Source organism: Antennarius striatus, chromosome 13, assembly GCF_040054535.1.
Source record: "Antennarius striatus isolate MH-2024 chromosome 13, ASM4005453v1, whole genome shotgun sequence".
NCBI classification, from domain to species: Eukaryota; Metazoa; Chordata; class Actinopteri; order Lophiiformes; family Antennariidae; genus Antennarius; species Antennarius striatus.
Window position 1 is genome coordinate 21,560,775 of NC_090788.1, and position 18,927 is coordinate 21,579,701.

The 18,927-nt window shown below is 42.3% G+C and overlaps 2 protein-coding genes across 2 annotated transcripts; both read left to right on the forward strand.

Moving 5' to 3' along the window:
* Nucleotides 1–2,533: 2,533 nt before the first annotated feature.
* Nucleotides 2,534–13,292, forward strand: LOC137606338 (solute carrier family 22 member 4-like). Its single transcript, XM_068331558.1, has 10 exons — nucleotides 2,534–2,941; nucleotides 3,676–3,779; nucleotides 3,884–4,038; nucleotides 4,241–4,412; nucleotides 5,079–5,205; nucleotides 5,736–5,836; nucleotides 6,046–6,260; nucleotides 8,783–8,965; nucleotides 9,326–9,461; nucleotides 13,205–13,292. Exons 1-10 carry the CDS (start codon nucleotides 2,534–2,536, stop codon nucleotides 13,284–13,286), a joined length of 1,683 nt encoding a protein of 560 aa, XP_068187659.1. The 3' UTR covers nucleotides 13,287–13,292.
* Nucleotides 13,293–18,003: 4,711 nt separating this feature from the next.
* LOC137606555 (transcription factor Ovo-like 2) lies at nucleotides 18,004–18,844 on the forward strand. The gene is made up of 2 exons (XM_068331854.1): nucleotides 18,004–18,264; nucleotides 18,399–18,844. The coding sequence occupies exons 1-2, from the start codon at nucleotides 18,036–18,038 to the stop codon at nucleotides 18,719–18,721; spliced, it is 552 nt and encodes a 183-aa protein (XP_068187955.1). The 5' UTR covers nucleotides 18,004–18,035; the 3' UTR covers nucleotides 18,722–18,844.
* The last annotated feature ends 83 nt before the right edge of the window (nucleotides 18,845–18,927 follow it).

The following is an 18,927-nucleotide window of genomic DNA, read 5'->3' on the forward strand; positions in this document are numbered from 1 at the left end:
AACCACTCGATCCCAGCAGTAAGTCAGACTTGTTCCAGCTGCATGTTGGACTCCAGCAGGCAGCTCCTTCCCACTGCTTCTGTTCATGATCGTCATGGACAGAATTTGTAGGCTACATTTATGTCACTATGTTGTTTTGTCTGTTCATACTAATACTAACTGCATTAATACTAACTGCATTAATACTAACTGTATTAATACTAACCGTATTAATACTAACTGCTAGTCTGCTAGTTTAGCCCAGCGTTCTGTAACGACTACAGTACTAGAGTGGAATGGTGAAATGAGTAATGTTATGTTATCTTATGTGATGTACCAGATTATTGTCAACACAAGTCTGCCATGTGTCATTTCAGCCTCCCTCACACAATCATGGCAACAAAAAGAGGGTTGAGCTAACTGACCACATCTCAAACAGACTATTAAATCAATCAATATATAAATCCTTTATTAATCCCTGTAGGGAAATTATCTTTTTTTCCACTCCAACTATTGCACACGTATATACAGTATATCATACAGGCCTGCACACACACATACACACACAGGGCCTGTAGGTATTGGATGTAGGGTGGTGGGTAGCAGGTGGCATAATGTAGGTGACGTAATGTAGGTGACGTCATGAAGGTGACATAATGAAGGTGGCATAATGAAGGTGGCATAATGTAGGTGACATAATGAAGGTGACATAATGCAGGTGACATAATGTAGGTGGCATAATGTAGGTGACATAATAAAGGTGGCATAATGTAGGTGACATAATGATTGGTGTCATAATGAAAGTGGCATAATGAAGGTGGCATAATGAAGGTGACATAATGAAGGTGACATAATGAAGGTGACATAATGAAGGTGGTATAATGAAGGTGACATAATGAAGGTGGCATAATAAAGTCGGCATAATGAAGGTGGCATAATGAAGGTGGCATAATGAAGGTGGCATAATGAAGGTGGCATAATGAAGGTGGCATAATGTCGGTGACATAATGAAGTTCCTTGTGTGAGGTGCATCATGACCAGCTTGTAAGAGGATGGTGCCTTGTTCAAGGGCACGTCGGCAGTGCTCAGGAGGTGAACTGGCACCTTCCACCTGCCAGTCAACAATACAAATATTTTCGGGCCAACCGGGTCTTCAACGGGTGACTTCCTGTCCCCAGTCCCACCCCCCAGCTGCCTTCATTCTTTAATGTAACATCAGCATGCAGTACATACTGTATAAAGGTGTGCTTTAGTATCAGCTGTTACAAATAGAACAGCAGTAACTTTAAAAACCTTTACAGATAATATTTAAAAATTAAAGCTCACATCCAAGGCTCCTCCATTTATTTCTTGCAGCATTTCTTCTATACTTCCTTTCCTGTTTCCTTCTGTTCCCTTCATCTTCAGACAGAACGTGACAACAGATAGACCACCTTATCCTGACACTTGGATATCAGTGGAGATCTGAGTGTGCTCCCTCCCTTGTGTATATTGCAGGAGAGATTAGATTAGATTACCATATCCCCTACCTTTTTATCTGTAAACATAACTGTAAATTGGCTTTGGTCTAAGGTCGGAATACAATGTATTTTATTTTCCTGATACAAACTGTTAAATCTCACGTGTCTCCTTCTCCAGGCCAGCAAACACCAGCAAACACCATCACTGGATTCTTCAGTGAATTTTCTCCTATTCTTGTCACCAGCCATCCCATGACTCAACGTCACAATTAAAGTCTGTGAGTAAAGGTGGTGCACAGAGTGACCGTCACTCTGCACCATCCAGCTCAAACAGAATAAACAGTGTATTAAACATAACTGAACCGTTAAAAAGCCAAAAGAAGTCATGGAGTTCACTAGTGATACATGTTAGTGTAAGTTAGAAGAACTCACACTTTGAAACTTCTTGCTGTGAGGCAAAAGCGCAAACTACTGGCCTACTGAGATTTGAACCTATAACCTTCCTGTATCGAGTATAACTCTCCCCTCTACATCACACTCCAAGTAAACAAAGAGAAACTTGTGAAAAGTTTAACGTTTCTTGAACTAATGTGTCTCGTCCACATGAAAATTATATATATTATATATAATTATATGTTATATGTGACGAACAGATTTTAAACCCAAACGACTCACACGTCTCTACTGAGGTCAAAACGTCCAACGCATCTCCTCCGCTTCACTAAATTTGTGTAACTTGTGGACAAAATGAAATACTGGGTGGTTCCCAAATAGATTCTGGTTGTGCCCTCCTCTAGTCTGCTGTTCACACACAGAACGCAAGTCTTCACAAATATTTAGTGATCTTCCGAAATGATAACAATCTCCATAATCATTCAAAGGCTTCTAGCTTCTAACACCCACATACACAAGGCACATACGCATGCATTTTACACAATACTGTTAATTAATATGTAACCACACAATAAGATATGAGCTCAGCTTTGTAAGGCCAATGATCAGAAGGACACACATTCTCTCTGCCAGTTAGTCGTGGATGTAACTCTGCTCCATCGTTCCTTAACAACCAACAACCAGGGATTTTTTGGAATGCAATGGTGAAACAAGAAATTAGAAATTATGACAGCATCACATCTTTTCTGGGATCTTGGGGACCCTTTCAACGAAGGATATTTTTAGCACTGGCCATTAGTATTATTCCAAATGGATTTACTGGTTCTTATATAATATTTGTTGGGCATACCCCACCTCATGAGTGCTACATCCCTGACGAGTATAATATCAGTGAAGTGTGGAGAAATGAGACGATCCCACTGGAAACAGTCAATGGTATTCTAAAGCGCAGCTCGTGTTCAAGACTAAACCTGCTACTGGTCAGAAACTACTCCCACAGTAACCTCATCCCCAACGTGGATGTGAACGTGAGTGAGATTCCTGTGGAGAGTTGTGTGGACGGGTGGACCTACAGCCAGGACACGTACAAATCAACCATCGTCACAGAGGTGAGTGAGACACACATTTATTGACATTTCCACATAATCTTTAATAGATTATTAGATATTGTGACTTGTTTTCAGGGTAAGTGTATTAATCATAAAATGTGCATTGACTCCGATGTTTGTGAATTTTCAGTTTGCTAATGTTACTATTGATGAACAGTTTCAGGTGAAATAATTTAATATTCAAAGTAAATAAACTAGCAAATCGATGACAGTGTCCAGATCTCACAAGTTTTAACAGGTTAAACGGGATTAAGCATTTATTAAGTACAATAATTTGACTTAAGTCACCCCCACCACCCACCCCACCCAGTCCTTAAACAGAGTTAGGGCTAGTATTATGTTTAGGGTTAAGATTACCCATTTGCAGAAGAGCTTCATGGCCCACAGAAACAGAACCTCTATACTGCATCAACGGGGAAAATTCCAATTTCAAGCAATTTAAATTTATTTTACAAGACCAAATCACAAGAAGGAACATTCCAAGAAGAGCAACTCTTTCTTCTGCAGAAACCCAACAATCCTCCATGATGAATCCAAACTGATGATCTAAAGCCTCTTCACAGGTTGGGGGTCAGAGAGAGACAGGATGATAGATGGAAAAGAATGGATGGAGGGAGAGAGATAGTGAGGGACATAAAATACAACAGTATTTAGGGTCTACATGAGGTAGATATTAGTCATTTCATTATCAGAAGGTGTGACAGAACTAATGAGGACACGTGTTGATCTTTTAGTGGGACTTAGTGTGTGACGATGCCTACAAGCTTCCACTGGCCACCTCCATGCATTATGTTGGGGTGCTTATTGGGACCTTCCTTTCTGGCCAGATGTCAGACAGGTCTGCACTGGATGCAAATCCTTTGAAAACTTTCAACAAACCAGTTTTGTTAAATATCCTAAAAATCAGTGATGAAACTTGCTCAAACTGTATTTCCTGCACAGGTATGGACGGAGGCCGGCTCTCTTCCTCACAATGGCTCTTCAGACTGTGGCCATCACTGCACAGATATTCTCTCCAAACTGGGAGGTGTTCACGCTCATTTTCTTCCTTGCTGGAGCGGGGGCAGTCTCAAACTTTATCATTGCATTTGTGTTGGGTATGCTTAACTTACACATTCATTCATTTTATGAGCAGCTTGTCCTCTGTGGGGTTGACATTTTGGAATTTCTCTGCATTGAAAACTTCATGTTTTTTTGGTTTTATTGATGATCATCCACAAAATATGTCTGGATGTACCTGAAGCACCCAGAAATCTGAGTGTCATGTGAGTTTTCTCTATTGACTTAATGCACCTACAGGTACAGAGATCCTGAGCCCAAAGGTTCGAGCCGTCTTCTGTTCCATCGGAGTCTTTTCGTCCTCTGCCTTGGGGTACACCATGATGCCGGCGGCGGCATACTTTCTGCCTGAATGGTGGTTGCTTCTGATTCCCATGGCAGGCAGTGGACTGATCTACGTCCCTCTGTGGTGGTGAGAATGTTTACAGCCCACTTACTAATTCTATTAGTTTTGGCAGCAGACAACAGCAGAACGTAATTTCTTTGAACAATTTTAAACTTTTTTGAGAACGTCAGAAATGAACAAAATTCATAGATTTTTTGCGGAAAAATAAATTCATATGAAATGTTTACTTCCAATGATGTTGAACTCTGTTAGTGTGAAGGTGGTGTTCTGGCTCTTAGTTGAGTCAAAATATTCTAAAGTTAAGGAGACTAGAACTAATAGCTGTGTGGGTTAAATAGCCATAGTAGCTGTTGATGTTCTATGTATTCAAGCGTGAGGAATGAAGAGGCAAATACTCCAATTTCCACCAGACAGAAGAATAATGTAAGGATAATAAACAGACCTGGTTGTCTAAAGATGATACGGTTGGTCTGGTCAATACACACTTTTACCACCAACTTGACTGGATTTTTCGTACATTAAAGAAGAAATAAAAATTTGATTATTCTGCAGTGAATTGGTTCCTCTGCACTGTTCTGTGGTTCTTCAAAGGAAACATAATAATGTTGGCATTTGCTTATTTGCTTAAACAGAGTGTACCTAATGTAAACGCAGCAATGATGCTGCAGGCTTGGTTTGATTCACTCTGTTCTGCCCATATCTATGCTGCCCTATGGTGATCCACCCCTTCAGGATCATCCCAGAGTCTCCTCGCTGGCTCCTTAACCAAGGAAGAGTCAAAGAGGCTGAAGCCATATTAAGAGCTGCTGCCAAAGAAAATAAGGTGGAAGCTCCACAAAACATTTTTACACAGGCTGAGGTAAGTTCATGAGCTAATTTTATTTTTTTTCTACTATTTTTGCATATAGAAAACTTTATATATATACATATATACAAAATAAGTGAGAAGTACAGGTGGCTCCAAAAGTTAGCAAAGGTTCAACACAATCAACACAAATAGCAGCCTAACACTATCATTATCCAAGTCTTCACACGAACAGTTGGTGAGGGAACGTGACACGCCTCGGTTAGACAACCTGGGAACACGGCGGGGTGTTCCCAGTTACTGGATTATGAAACTGCTCAGCTCTGGAGCTGCAGAACAGAGCAAACAGACCTGGAAGGGCCAAGGCCCCGGGGCCAAGGCAGGAGCTACTGTTTGTGATGAGGTAGCACACACACACACACACACACACACACACACACATTGAAAAGACATGAGACTTCAGTTGCCTCAAGATTTGGAGATAAAATAAAATATGATCACACATTAGTTTGTAAATGTTCTCTTGTTTTGACCTCCCAGCAAATCTTACTTCAGTAAGTGTAACTGCTGCTTTTTCTCCACAGGCTGAAGACACACTGAAGTTGAAAGACAAGAAGTACAACATTTCCATCTTTCTAAGAAACTGCAACGTCCTCCTGATCACGTTACTGTGTTCATTTTTGTGGTACAGTTAAAGCTTTCTCACAAACTCCATCAAAACCCCAACATGAAAATAAATAAAAATTAGCATATAAACGCAATCAATAAGAGACACAAGTCATGGATAGCTTACAAATTTGGTAATAAAATGTTATATAAGTTGATCACAACTTTGCTGATCTTGTAATGTTTTAAATCCGGTTATTTAACACTTTGTTCCCCTTTTGTGTGCAGGTTTTCGATCATCATCTGTTACTACGGTTTGAAGCTCAACACGTCAAACATGCATGGAAATCCTTACCTGAACAATTTCTTGTCTGGTTTGATAGAGATTGCAGGTTACATAATTGCCCTGGTATTGCTCCAGCACTGCTCCAGAAACCTGTGTCAGTGTTTAACACTTTTCATCGGAGGTGTCATGGTCCTCTGTGTTCACCTTATTCCAGCTGGTGAATATTAAACGCTTTAGCTTTCAGACAAAATCTAACAGTCAGACAACACAGAATGACAGTCAATTCATTTAATTAAATGATAGTGTGTTAGTTGGATCAGTCAGACTTTCACAAACAATAGACAAAGAGTAATAAAACTGAAGGCTGTTGTCATAAAACCAGAAGTCTCACATGCGTGTAGAGATAAGGAAGGGAAACATGGCATTCTTGGCTTTCTATCTGTAAAACACTTTGAAATGTCTGCAGATGTGATTAAGCGCTATATAAATAAAAGTTGAAGTTGAAAACATGTAGAACACATGTAAAGGGAGAACAGACACAGGTGAACAGTAGGAAACAATTACGTAGCTGTTGAAGTCTACATAGTGTCATGGTTGGTCGTGGCAGTGCTGGTGTGTGGCAGGGAGAGGCCAAGCTTGTGGGTGGAGCCACGGCTCCACACCTGTTGGACCTGTTGGTATTCTCCACACCTGAGACTCATCCACACACCCTTTTTGATCGTCACACCTGAACTGGTTTTGCTGCTAAAGACCATAAGGGTGTTTAAGCCTGGCTCGATGAGAGCTTGGGGCTGGTTCGTTTTCTCTCGTTTGGTTCCTGTTGGTATTTTCTGATTTTCTAATTCTTGTCTGGAGTATTTTTGAGTTTGTTATTGAATGATGGAGAAAGGATTCGCTTTTGGTGTCCTGCATTTGGGTCCATATTCCACCTGGGTCCATGAAACAGTAAATAACAGTAATAATGGCAGAGACAGAGAAACATGATCTTATATGTTAGATGGGATTAACAGTAAATTAGGTTCTGTGTGGCATTAAAGTGAAAATGTAAAGTATTTCAGCAGCAGAGATAACTCAGAAAGAATGATTCACCTCCTCAACCCAGTGTGTTTACTCCTCAAGAAGGACCCCAATGGTCAGAGGTCAGGGCCCAGGTCATCGTTTGTCTTTGCAGGGTAGGGTCAGGTTCAGGTTTAGGGTTAGGTTTGGCGTCAGGGTTAGAGCTAGGTTAGGGGTTAGGGTTAGGTACTGGGTTAGAGTTTGGATTACGGTTAGGATTAGGTTTAGGGTTGGGGTTAGGGTTAGGGGTTAGAGTTCGAGTTAGCTTCAGGTTTAGGGTTAGGATTAGGTTTAGGGTTGGGGTTAGGGTTAGAGTTAGGTTTAGGGTTAGGATAAAGGTTAGAGTTAGGGTTAGGATTAGGTTTAGGGTTGGGGTTAGGGTTAGGGTTAGAGTTAGGTTTAGGGTTAGGATTAGGGTTAGGGTTAGGATTAGGTCTAGAGTTGGGATTAGGGTTAGGGTTGGGTTAGGGGTTAGGGTTAGGTTTGGGGTTAGAGTGAGGATTAGGGTTACATTACATCTGTCAGCTGCTGGAGCCTCACATCAGGAATGGAACGCACCCCAACCCCGCGCTGACAGCCCCCCACAGTGTGCATTGACCTGAGGGTCTTTGCCACAGTTCATATATTTCTGAGTGATGTTGGTAATTATTATGATGTCCTGAAATCCCTCGTTGGACGGGTTACAAGCAAGACACAGATAGAATGTCATTGATCAATGATTTGTTTCAGTAAATCATGGATTGATCGATTGATTGATTGATTGATTGATCGGTACTTTAATGTATTCTGTTGGCGATGCTGAAAACCTGTGAAGAACACAGTACGTAGAGCTGTTCATAAAGTCACGGGGCTACGATCACATGTCATAACCAAACATGTGGTTCACACACACATGTATGAACACACACATGTTACTGTAGTCAGATACACAAGTGCAGTCATAGTGGGGCAGTAATATTATAATGGCACTAACTTCCTCATTGACGCAGTCGGCCATGTTTTCCCAGAGATCCTTGCTCCGTTTGGCAGCTGCAGCTGTGTTGCTTTTTGCCTGAATTATTGATTTGTATTGATCGTATTTATTAATTATTATTGTTTGCTCCTCTGTTGTGAAATATGTGGCTCAGACCGGTTTGTTGCATGTTTGTGATTGGTCGCATGCAGCAAACTCCGCCCTTTTTATGTGAGCGCGCACAGATCTAGAGTGGACAAGTCTGGATTGAATTAGTGAGTTGATAGCCGGCTTTATGGGACCGGAAATCCGGAGGGCGGATGTCTGGGTAAGTGAAGCCAGATAAGGAAGAGGAAGCCCGGCTAGGTTAATCCAGCTTCATGGGACAGGACTCTGGATCTGATCATGTGATTAGTTCCACTTAGAAACGTCCACTAGGATTAGGAAGTCTGTGACAGTAGGAGCCCAGGTCCTCATGGTGTAGCCTGAGAGGGTCATGAAGAGTCAGTGATGATGGCACTGGATACAAAGAGTGATAGTCATAGTGGAAATGTTTTTAAGTCCTCAGGTGGGGGATTGACTTGTAGAACAATATTAATTAATATTGGAAAAAATGTTCCCATTAAGGAAGTCAAAGGAAATACTTTAGTTAACTGTGGAAGTGTTACACGTAGCTAATTTAACCCTTTCAGTGTTTGCTGTGATTAAAGATATATATTTTAATTCTTCAGATTTACCACGTTTGGCTGTGGCTCTGGAGATGCTGGGGAGGTTTGGCATCACATCTGCGTTTTGTGTGGTCTACGTCATTTCATCAGAGCTCTTCGCAACCGCTATCAGAAACACGGCGATGGGCTTTTGTTCAATGACGTCTCGTTTTGGAAGCATCACCGCCCCCTTCATCGTCTATCTGAGTGAGTGTTTTCACTCTAATAGTGTTAGAAACTCAGAAGGATTATAGAGACTCTAGATGATGACAGGACCAACAGCACTGGCCTATGTATCTCTTCAGTGCTGAAGCTGTCAATATGACAAAAATTAAGGATTATACATTTAAATTTCTTGAGTTTGTTTGGTTCCTGCAGGATGTGGTGATGATGTCAGTGAGATTCCAAATTAGCTTTTTGTTGTCAGTGTAGTCATACAGTACAATTACGACCTAACAATGACGTGACAATGCTGTAACAGAAAATGCAAAAGTTTTGCATTCTCTGAATGCTGTATAATGTTCTATGTACTCCTGGTATAACATTTCCTCTCTATTTTTTATTTAGGACAATACAACAAGGCGCTTCCGTACATACTGATGGGAAGTTTAGGGATTTCTGCTGCAGTTTTAAGTCTACTACTGCCAGAGACATTTCAGAAGCCTTTACCAGAAACCATACCTCAAATGCAGCAGATCTGTGGGTGAGTGGGTGACGTGTACATGTATGTCTGCTGGACAGTACTTCACCATCACCACAGGTGAAGCCACAAGCAACACCACAGCGATGTTTTGACAAGTAAAACCAACTAAAAGCAATTTACCAGTTTGGGATAAATAAAGTATATCTTCTCTTAATTAGCATTTAGAATAAAATATAAATTTTTGAAAGAAGCTAAATCAAAGAAAATGTATACGGCCCAACGTGGACTTAATTAACAGTAATTAATGTCCATGAACAGACACCGTCCCCTTACCAGTTACTCATTAGGGCACAACACCAGTGTGTGTGTGTGTGTGTGTGTGTGTGTGTGTGTGTGTGTGTGTGTGTGTGTGTGTGTGTGTGTGTGTGTGTGTGTGTGTGTGTGTTGTAAGGGTATGTACATTTACAGACCCTTTCCAAAAAATTTGAATGTCGTGGAAAAGTTGTTTAATTTCCATAATTCCATTCAGAAAGTTAAACTTTCATATATTATAGATTTATGGGCCACAATTTAAACAATTTCAGGTATTTATTTTTTATTTTTACATAATTTTGGCTTCCAGCTCATAAAACCCATGAAAACAGGATTTCAAAACATTAGAATACTGTGAAGAAATAATGTAGCCACAAGAGGACACAAGCCAGTGTCTTATTGTGCCGGTCCCAAGCCCGGAGTGTAGCCAAACAGCATAGGATGGTGGTGTGTAGGATGACTCTGGTGGTGAGGAAGATCAAGAGGGCAAAGACAGAACAGTCCTGATGATATACCTGTAGAGGTTTGGAAGTGTCTAGGAGTAGTAGAGTCTAGTAGAGTTTCTGACTGGGTTGTTCAACAGGATCTTAGATAGTGAGAAGATGCCTGAGGAATGGAGGAGAAGTGTGCTGGTGCCCATTTTTAAGAACAAGGGAGATGTACAGAGTTGTGGCAACTACAGAGGAATAAAGCTGATGAGCCATACAATGAAGTTATGGGAGAGAGTAGTGGAAGCTAGACTAAGGGCAGAAGTGAACATTTGTGAGCAGCAGTATGGTTTCATGCCAAAACAGAGTACTACAGATGCAGTATTTGCTTTGAGGACGTTGATAGAGAAGTCCAGAGAAGGCCAGAGGGAGCTGCATTGTGTTTTTGTAGATCTGGAGAAAGCTGATGACAGGGTGTCCAGAGAGGAACTGTGGTATTGTATGAGGAAGTCTGGAGTGGCAGAGAAGTATGTTAGAGCGGTGCAGGACATGTATGAGGACTGTAAGACAGTGGTGAGGTGTGTGTAGGTGTGACAGAGGAGTTCAAGGTGGAGGTGGGACTGCATCAGGGATCAGCTCTGAGCCCCTTCTTGTTGCTATGGTGATGGACAGGCTGACAGACCAGGTTAGACAGGAATCTCCATGGACTATGATGTTTGCAGATGACATTGTGATCTGTAGTGAGAGCAGGGAACAGGTGGAGGAGAAGCTAGAGAGGTGGAGGTTTGTCCTGGAAAGGAGAGGAATGAAGGTTAGCCGCAGTAAGACAGAGTACATGTGTGTGAATGAGAGGGACCCAAGTGGAAGAGTGAGGTTACAGGGAGAAGAGATCAAGAAGGGGGAGGATTTGAAGTACTTAGGCTCAACAGTCCAGAGCAATGGAGAGTGTGGAAAAGAGGTGAAGAAGCGTGTCCAGGCAGGATGGAACGGGTGGAGGAAAGTGTCAGGTGTGATGTGTGATAGAAGAGTTTCAGCTAAAATGAAAGGAAAGGTGTACAAAACTGTGGTGAGACCAGAGATGTTGTTTGGTCTAGAGACAGTGTCACTGAGGAAAAGACAGGAGACAGAGCTGGAGGTAGCAGAGATGAAGATGCTGAGGTTCTCTCTGGGAGTGACCAGGATGGATAGGATCAGGAATGAGTACATCAGAGGGACAGCACATGTTAGAGGTTCTGGAGATAAAGTCAGAGAGGCCAGACTGAGATGGTTTGGACATGTCCAGAGGAGAGATAGTGAATATATTGGTAGAAGGATGCTGAGTTCTGAACTGCCAGGCAGGAGGCCTAGAGGAAGACCAAAGAGGAGGTTTATGGATGTAGTGAAAGAGGACATGAAGGTAGTTGGTGTGAGAGAAGAGGATGCAGAAGACAGGGTTAGATGGAGGACACTGATTGGCTGTGGAGACCCTGAAGGGAAAAGCCCAAAGGAGAAGATTTTTTTTTGATTTTTGCAAAAACACTTTAATCTCATTCAAACATTTTGCAGTTTTACATTAGATGAAAGCATTTAAGAGCCTCAGAACATCTTTTCCAAACAAACTTCAATCACATTTAGAACATTTAGAACATTTAGAACATTTTACAAATTTTCATTAGATGAAATTTCAAAAACACTAAACACTCAAAAACATTAAACACCAAGAAACAAAGGGAAATACAATATAAGAATTAGTGCATTATAACAGGAAGTTTGCAAAAGTGAGGTGGTCATCAACTAAAGTGCATAGGACATTTTTGTAAAGAAGACTGTGAAGAAATCACAATTTATTTCTGTTTTTGCAGAAAAGAAAGACATCAATCAATCAAAATATGGTACTTTCAAAACGATATATCAATCATCAATACTTGGTTGGGAATCCCTTTGCCTTAATCACTGCCTTGATGCCACGTGGCATTGAGCCAATCAGCCTGTGGCATTGCATCGGAGTTATGGAAGCCCGGATGTCTTTGATGCTTGCTGTCAGCTCTTCTTTGTTGTTGGGTCTGGTGCCCCTCATTGTCCTCTTGAGGATACCCCCTAGATTCTCAGTGGGGTTTAGGTCCGGCGAGTCAGCTGGCCAGTCAAGCACTGATGGCATGAGCATCAAACCAGGTTTTGGTACTTCTGGCAGTATTGCCAGGGGCCAGGTCCTGCTGGAAGATGAAATCTGCATCTCCATTTAGATCCTCAGCAGAAGGAATCATGAAGTCCTCCAAAACATTCTGGTAGACTGTTGCAGTGACCATGCATTTAAGAAAGCAAAGTTTACCAAGATTCTTGAATCCTCTCTGTTTGAGAATCCGCTGAAGCCCACAGTCATCTCTTGCTCGTGCATCTTCTCCTGCCACATTTGTCCCCTCCAGTAGACTTTCCAGTGATATGCTTGGACACAGCACTCTGTGAACAGCCAGCCTCCTTAGCTATGAACTTTTGAGGTTGACCCATCCTGTGGAGGGTATCAGTGATGGTCTTCTGGGCAGCTGTCATGTCTGCAGTCTTCCCCATATTGAACCGAACTGAGACAATTGAACCAGACCAAAGCAGTTAAATGACACCTAGGGAAACCTGTACTTGTGCTTTGAGTTTAGTAGATGGTTAGTGTGTGACACTCAGTTTAAAACATTCATGCTCTGAGGATTTCTTCACAGTATTCTAATGGTTTGAAATCCTGTTTTCATGGGTTTTATGAGCTGGAAGCCAAAATTATGTAAAAATAAACAAATAAATACCTGAAATTGTTTAAATTGTGGGCCATGAATCTATAATATATGAAAGTTAAACTTTCCAAATGGAATTATGGAAATTAAACAACTTTTCCACGGCATTCGAATTTTTTGGAAAGGTATATGTGTAAATAACAGCCTGGAATGGACGAATGATTTCCCCAAGGGGATTAATAAAGTATATTATCTATATTTATTCTTCTTTTAAAACTTGAACCTGATATTTTACCAGAACACAGAGAGTTGTTATGTTGCTGCTTTCTTAATGTGACTGAATTTCTTCTCTTTCTTCATGTTCAAGCTGGAGACGAGGAAAAAAAGAAGCTGAAACAGAAAATGAACAATGCTCAGAGGACAACCAGTATAAAGACACAAAAATGTAGTTAGTTATTATTTTTGTGAGTTGAATTTCTCTTGTTTTGTTCTTTTTAAAATGCCAAATGTCTGACCAGGAAACAGTGATGTCACAATCTATACATTTTTAGTTTTGAGATTCTTTGAATACGGCCTAATACTGTATGTTATATTTTTGTCTAGGTCTTTAATATTCTATCATGTTTTGTGTATATGCTTTATGGGAATAGTTGCTGTGAAACGATGCATTAATTAATCAATTATTAACTCTAATTTCATTTAAAAAAACATAATTTTAGATGCTTGTATATGAAATGTATCATTGTGTGTTAAGGAAATCTTTTTCTGGTTGAGGATTCAGTTGCATCTGCTTTTAATTTAAAGGTCCCATTAGATGCTTCTTTTAATTCATGTAATTTAGCTGCCAGATGTCCAACCACACTGTATTTGAAACGTCTTGTCTCAAATGGATCTGTGGTCCTCAATATCTTTGATTGAATATTGCCGTGAACTTCACTGTATGTCACTGGAACCATGACAGTACCCCCCCACCTGAAAAACACCACCATGTGTTTCCCTGGGTTGCGAGCGTAAAAATCAGTTGTGGGTCCAACATGAGGGAGCGTCAGACCCAGGAGTGGTCTTCTGGCTCGTACCCTTCAGTCGACGAGAACTTGTACTTCTATGATTTGATGTGGCAAATAAATATTTGTACCTTTGTACTTTGTCCTGTTTTAAGAAAGCCTCTCTCCAATACAATAAAAACATGTATTTACTGTATGTACATGTATGTTACATGTATGTACTCTTTTAGCTTAAACTCTAAACTAACACAAACTTCAGCTGAAAACCTTCAAAACTAATTTTAAAATAATAGATTTTATTATCTTCAAGTAGTGAAAATATAACATTGAGAGACGATGGAGATTTAATCAAACTTCATCAAGGGGTCAGTGTGCTTCCTTCACAAACTGCCCCCCCCCCAACCGGATCCAGAAAAGCAGTTGAAAACGAGATGACAGATCCCCAAATACTAAACCTCCGACAGATACAGAAGTTTTCAAACTTGAACTTGATATTTTTCCAGAACACAGGAGAAAGGGATTGAACAACCTCTACATTTTGATGTTACGGCTTTTATATTGTGACTGAATTTGTCTCTTTCTTAACTAAAAGAAACTGTTGATCCTCGGCTTCATCAGAGAGACGAGTCTTTAGTCTGCTCTTATATAACATAAGGGTTAAGGTGAGACATCGTTCCAGAGTGAAGAGGGCAGATAGCTGGAGCTCCTGGTCCTGGTCCACTCTAGAGGCCTGACGGGTCACCACAAATAATGCATCCCTGTGTGTGTGTGTGTGTGTGTGTGTGTGTGTGTGTGTGTGTGTGTGTACCTGTGATGAAAGAGTGATGATCATACATGAAAAACGCTTCACAGACATAAAGCTGAGGAAAATGAATTCAGTTATAACAGTTATAACAGTTATAACAGTTATAACACATGCCTTGTATCGTTAAACTGTTAAATCACTATGAATGAATGATATGGTGTAAAACCAGTGTATAGACTGTTCCAGTCTTAAGTCCAGTGTATAGACTGTTCCAGTCTTAAGTCCAGTGTATAGACTGTTCCAGTCTTAAGTCCAGTGTATAGACTGTTCCAGTCTTAAGTCCAGTGTATAGACTGTTCCAGTCTTAAAGTCCAGTGTATAGACTGTTCCAGTCTTAAGTCCAGTGTATAGACTGTTCCAGTCTTAAAGTCCGGTGTATAGACTGTTCCAGTCTTAAAGTCCAGTGTATAGACTGTTCCAGTCTTAAGTCCAGTGTATAGACTGTTCCAGTCCTGGTTGAGTGGGCGCTGCTCTTTCAGTTCACACGACCACAGCCACAGACTGGGCGTGGCCAGCAGTCACACCTGTCCTCATGGGCGTGTCCTGACTCGTCAGGAGCCAAAAACAAAAAAAACAGCCTTTCCACTGCCAGACCATTGTGAACACACCAGAGAGGGTAATAGATCAAACGTGGGGCTTCTGTTAGTGGTCTCTGCCCCACTTCACCTTCATGTGTCATCAGAACAAAACGCTTTCTGTCCTTCTGATTATCAACAGGCGTCACTACCAGCACACACCGCTCTAAAGACTGATTCTCTCTGTCGTCCAGCCAACCTCTGTTGTCTTTTGTGCAGGACAACGTAAAACACATCTTTCTTTTCACCATTTCATTTCCATGGTTCCACACAAGCTGGTGCTTTGCATACAGTTAGAGCTGTGGAGGGAAACAGGTCCGACCAATCAGCAGTCACTTATCTGTATACAGTACATACACACCATAGATAGATAGATGGAAGGATGGATGGATGGATGGATGGATGGATGGATGGATGGATGGATGGATGGATGGATGGATAGATTAACATTACCTTTAACATTACCTTTAACATTACCTTTGACACCATTGAAGAAGGTCAGGTGTGTTGTTGTGTGGTTTAAATGTGTGTTTTTGGTGTAGTTTCTGTGTGTTCTTGTTGGGTGGCGGCGTGCAGCCATCAGCCAACTAAACGTGCGTCTGTAGTGCACAGTTTGACTGTAGCTGGTGCTGATGTTCTTGGTGTGACCTCTACTGGGATTTGCATGACAGGGTTTAGTGTCAGGATGCGTCTACATTTGCCATGCAGAGTCAGTGAAATTATATACAAACAGTTCTTCTGGATCTGGTCAGATGGTGAAACGCTCGTGCCGCTGACGTTTGAGTTACAGTTCCTGAGTCGAAGCAAAGATTAATAAAGATTAACAAACTGGTAGAAATGCTGGACTTTTCATCATTTTGGAGTTTTTTGATCTATGTGTTCGTCCGTGTCATGTTTTTCTTTTCAGGGGAGGCTTCTTATCCAAAGACACAGTTATGCTGTAACTCGGTGTGGAACAGCCTCAATGCACAGCCAACACCCCACAGTGTGTGAGCTCTGAGGGCGTTACAGGTGCTGCAAAGCCACCAAACAATGGAGTCAGAAGGAGGACAGAGGAGAATTTTCCTAGCAGTTAGGGCTGTGGCCCGTCTGTGCCTGTTCCTGTTACTCAGACCATGTCCTTTGTCTGCTCCCAGGCGCGGTGGGGGGGGCATTTGCATGCCTCGGGCCACTTGAATGTGAACTTCTCTTGATTCTCTCTACCTGACATGCAAAACCAGTGGGGGACCAGTTAAAACTGTGCGCATGCACAGCCAACACAGGTGTACTCCAGTGAAAACTCAGAGCCTTCCACCCCCCCCCCTACTGTTTTAGAGCTTCACCACTCTTCCCAGAGAGTGTTATGGAAATGAGCGCCCGTGATTTTGCTAGAATACTGTACCGCCCGCCTGTCAGGGCGAAGGGTTCCCTCGATGCATTTCAGTCCAGCGATCAGAGGCAGACGGTAACGACGTAACGACAAGAAAAGAAGGACAGGAGTTCGAGAAGTGGAGGATGCCGAGATCTTTCCTGGTGAAGAAGAAGCGTGTGGCGTGTGGAGCGTGGCGGTGGAAGGACCAGGAGCAGCCTGACTGGACAGAAGCTCCTGTAGCAGGTAGGAAGTCCAGTCACCTTGAGTTTAGTTTTTAGGTCCTAATAGACCACAATCCCCAACCCTTATTAACCTCTTCCTCCTAGTTAAAATGTGGTTTACTGTTTCTGTGTTGTTGTTTTTAGTTAGTGAAACAGCTTTGGAGCAGGACGCCCAGCAGCCAATCACTGAGCATCAGCCAACACCAGTCGCAGCGAGGATGAGGATGCCCCTGCATTTACCTGGACCAGCAGGACCGGGGGCCGACATGAGGCCAGACTGGCCCGCTGTGATGTTCGGAAGCTCCTTCTATCATCCAAACTCACTGCAGATGGTCAGCAGATCCAGGGTAACACCCACATCATTTCATAACTCCAGTAACAGGTGAAATTACCCCGAAGCAGCTGTGTCTAGGTTTGTTTGACCACTAAGACCAGACATTAGCCAGACCCCGTGAAGGTCAAAAGGTGGGAAGAAATCCAGTAGATACCAAGAGTCATGATGAGGGCATCCGTTTGATAAATGTCTGACGCAAAGGAAACATTTGAACTTGGATTTAGATTTAGATTTGGATCACTAACCAGTGAGGACCTCTGTTACAGAGATGTCCTTTTTGTTAAGAGTTGACTGTCAACCAGTCTAAACGTGTTATGATATTTAGTCAGGAAGAACTAAACGTAGAGCAGCTGTTAGGAGCTGACTGGATGGGCTCGGACTGACTGTTGGTCTGTAAAGAAACAGTTTAGTCCTTGAAGGCCAGCGAGAAGCAGTCCTGATGTATGTTGTCTCACCTTCCTGTGTTAGTGATAAATTGTGTTTCCAATAAGTAGATTTTTTTTCATTAACGATCTCATGAAGTCACTGCTGAGGAACACAGGGGTCAATAGACCTATGACCGCCAGTCGGGACAGAACAGAAACCAGGTCTTTCAGATATCCAACAAATCAGAGTGAATTCCAGTCGTTTTTCCACCTCTGATGGAATCACTTCCATTTAATCCTTTGCAGTTCCAAACTATATATTATGAAATTAGCTAATCTCAAATAATGAAGTACCTAATCTGTGTAAATGTAGCTTTCAAAAGGATCCTGAATGTAAACTAACACCGACGTCAAACTTTATGTCCTTTCTAAGGCCTGACTAGATTTATGACGGCACTGAAAGCCCTGGAGGCCTGTGGTCTAATGGATCACGTAACAACAGCTGGTTCCACAGTATTTTATTGTGTAAGTACTGATGATGTGATGTCATACACTCAGCTGGTTTCTAATCTTCCCCCACAGCCCCGGCCTCGTAGTTCCCCCGGGTCGGGGGACTTGGTGTGCTCCGTGTGCCACAAGGTGTTCCCTCTGCAGCGCATGTTGACCCGACACCTGAAGTGCCACAGCCTGGTGAAGAGACACCCCTGTCGCTTCTGTGGCAAAGGATTCAACGACACCTTTGACCTGAAGAGGCATATGAGAACACACACAGGTAGGGATGAACACACACACACACACACACACACACACGCAGGTCAGGAATGTTTGATTGATTGTGTAAATCTGGTCACCAAAATGCAGTCCAGGTAATAGACAGGTGTTTGTCGTCCCCCCCCCCCGCTGCAGGTATCCGTCCCTACAGGTGTGAACTGTGTGAGAAAGCCTTCACCCAGCGCTGCTCTCTGGAGTCCCACATGAGGAAGATCCACGGCGTCCACCAGCAGTACGCCTACCGCCAGAGACGCTCCAAGATCTTTGTGTGTGAGGACTGTGGCTTCACCTCCACCCGCCCTGACGAGTACTTCCTCCACGTCAGGCAGTGTCACCCCGGAAGCCCCGCCCTCCGCAGGTACTACCGCCGACAGGCCCACGAGAACAGCAGCTTCACGTCGGCGGAACACAAACCCAACCCCTACTGGCTGTACCCGCCTCCTGCGTACTACATGTAGTTATTACATCAGCTGTACTACACTGGAGCTACACCGTTCATAACAGGGAAATGTCACGCTGTAGTCATGATGTATTCAACCACATTGTGATGCTTTTTTTTGAGTGTATTTGTGTGTGTGTGGTGAATACAGACCAGGGTGTGTAAAGAAAAACTTGAGTGAAGAAATTCTGTATTTATTTGTTGGAATCTAAATGCAAAAATATG

Excerpts from the sequence above, each read along its gene's own strand:
- LOC137606338 (XM_068331558.1), top strand. The coding sequence starts at position 2,534 with ATGGTGAAACAAGAAATTAGAAATTATGACAGCATCACATCTTTTCTG. Across the intron at positions 5,837-6,045 it reads TTACTGTGTTCATTTTTGTG|GTTTTCGATCATCATCTGTT; the intron begins GTACAGTTAAAG and ends TTTTGTGTGCAG. Across the intron at positions 8,966-9,325 it reads CCCCTTCATCGTCTATCTGA|GACAATACAACAAGGCGCTT; the intron begins GTGAGTGTTTTC and ends TTTTTTATTTAG.
- LOC137606555 (XM_068331854.1), top strand. The coding sequence starts at position 18,036 with ATGTCATACACTCAGCTGGTTTCTAATCTTCCCCCACAGCCCCGGCCT. Across the intron at positions 18,265-18,398 it reads GCATATGAGAACACACACAG|GTATCCGTCCCTACAGGTGT; the intron begins GTAGGGATGAAC and ends CCCCCGCTGCAG.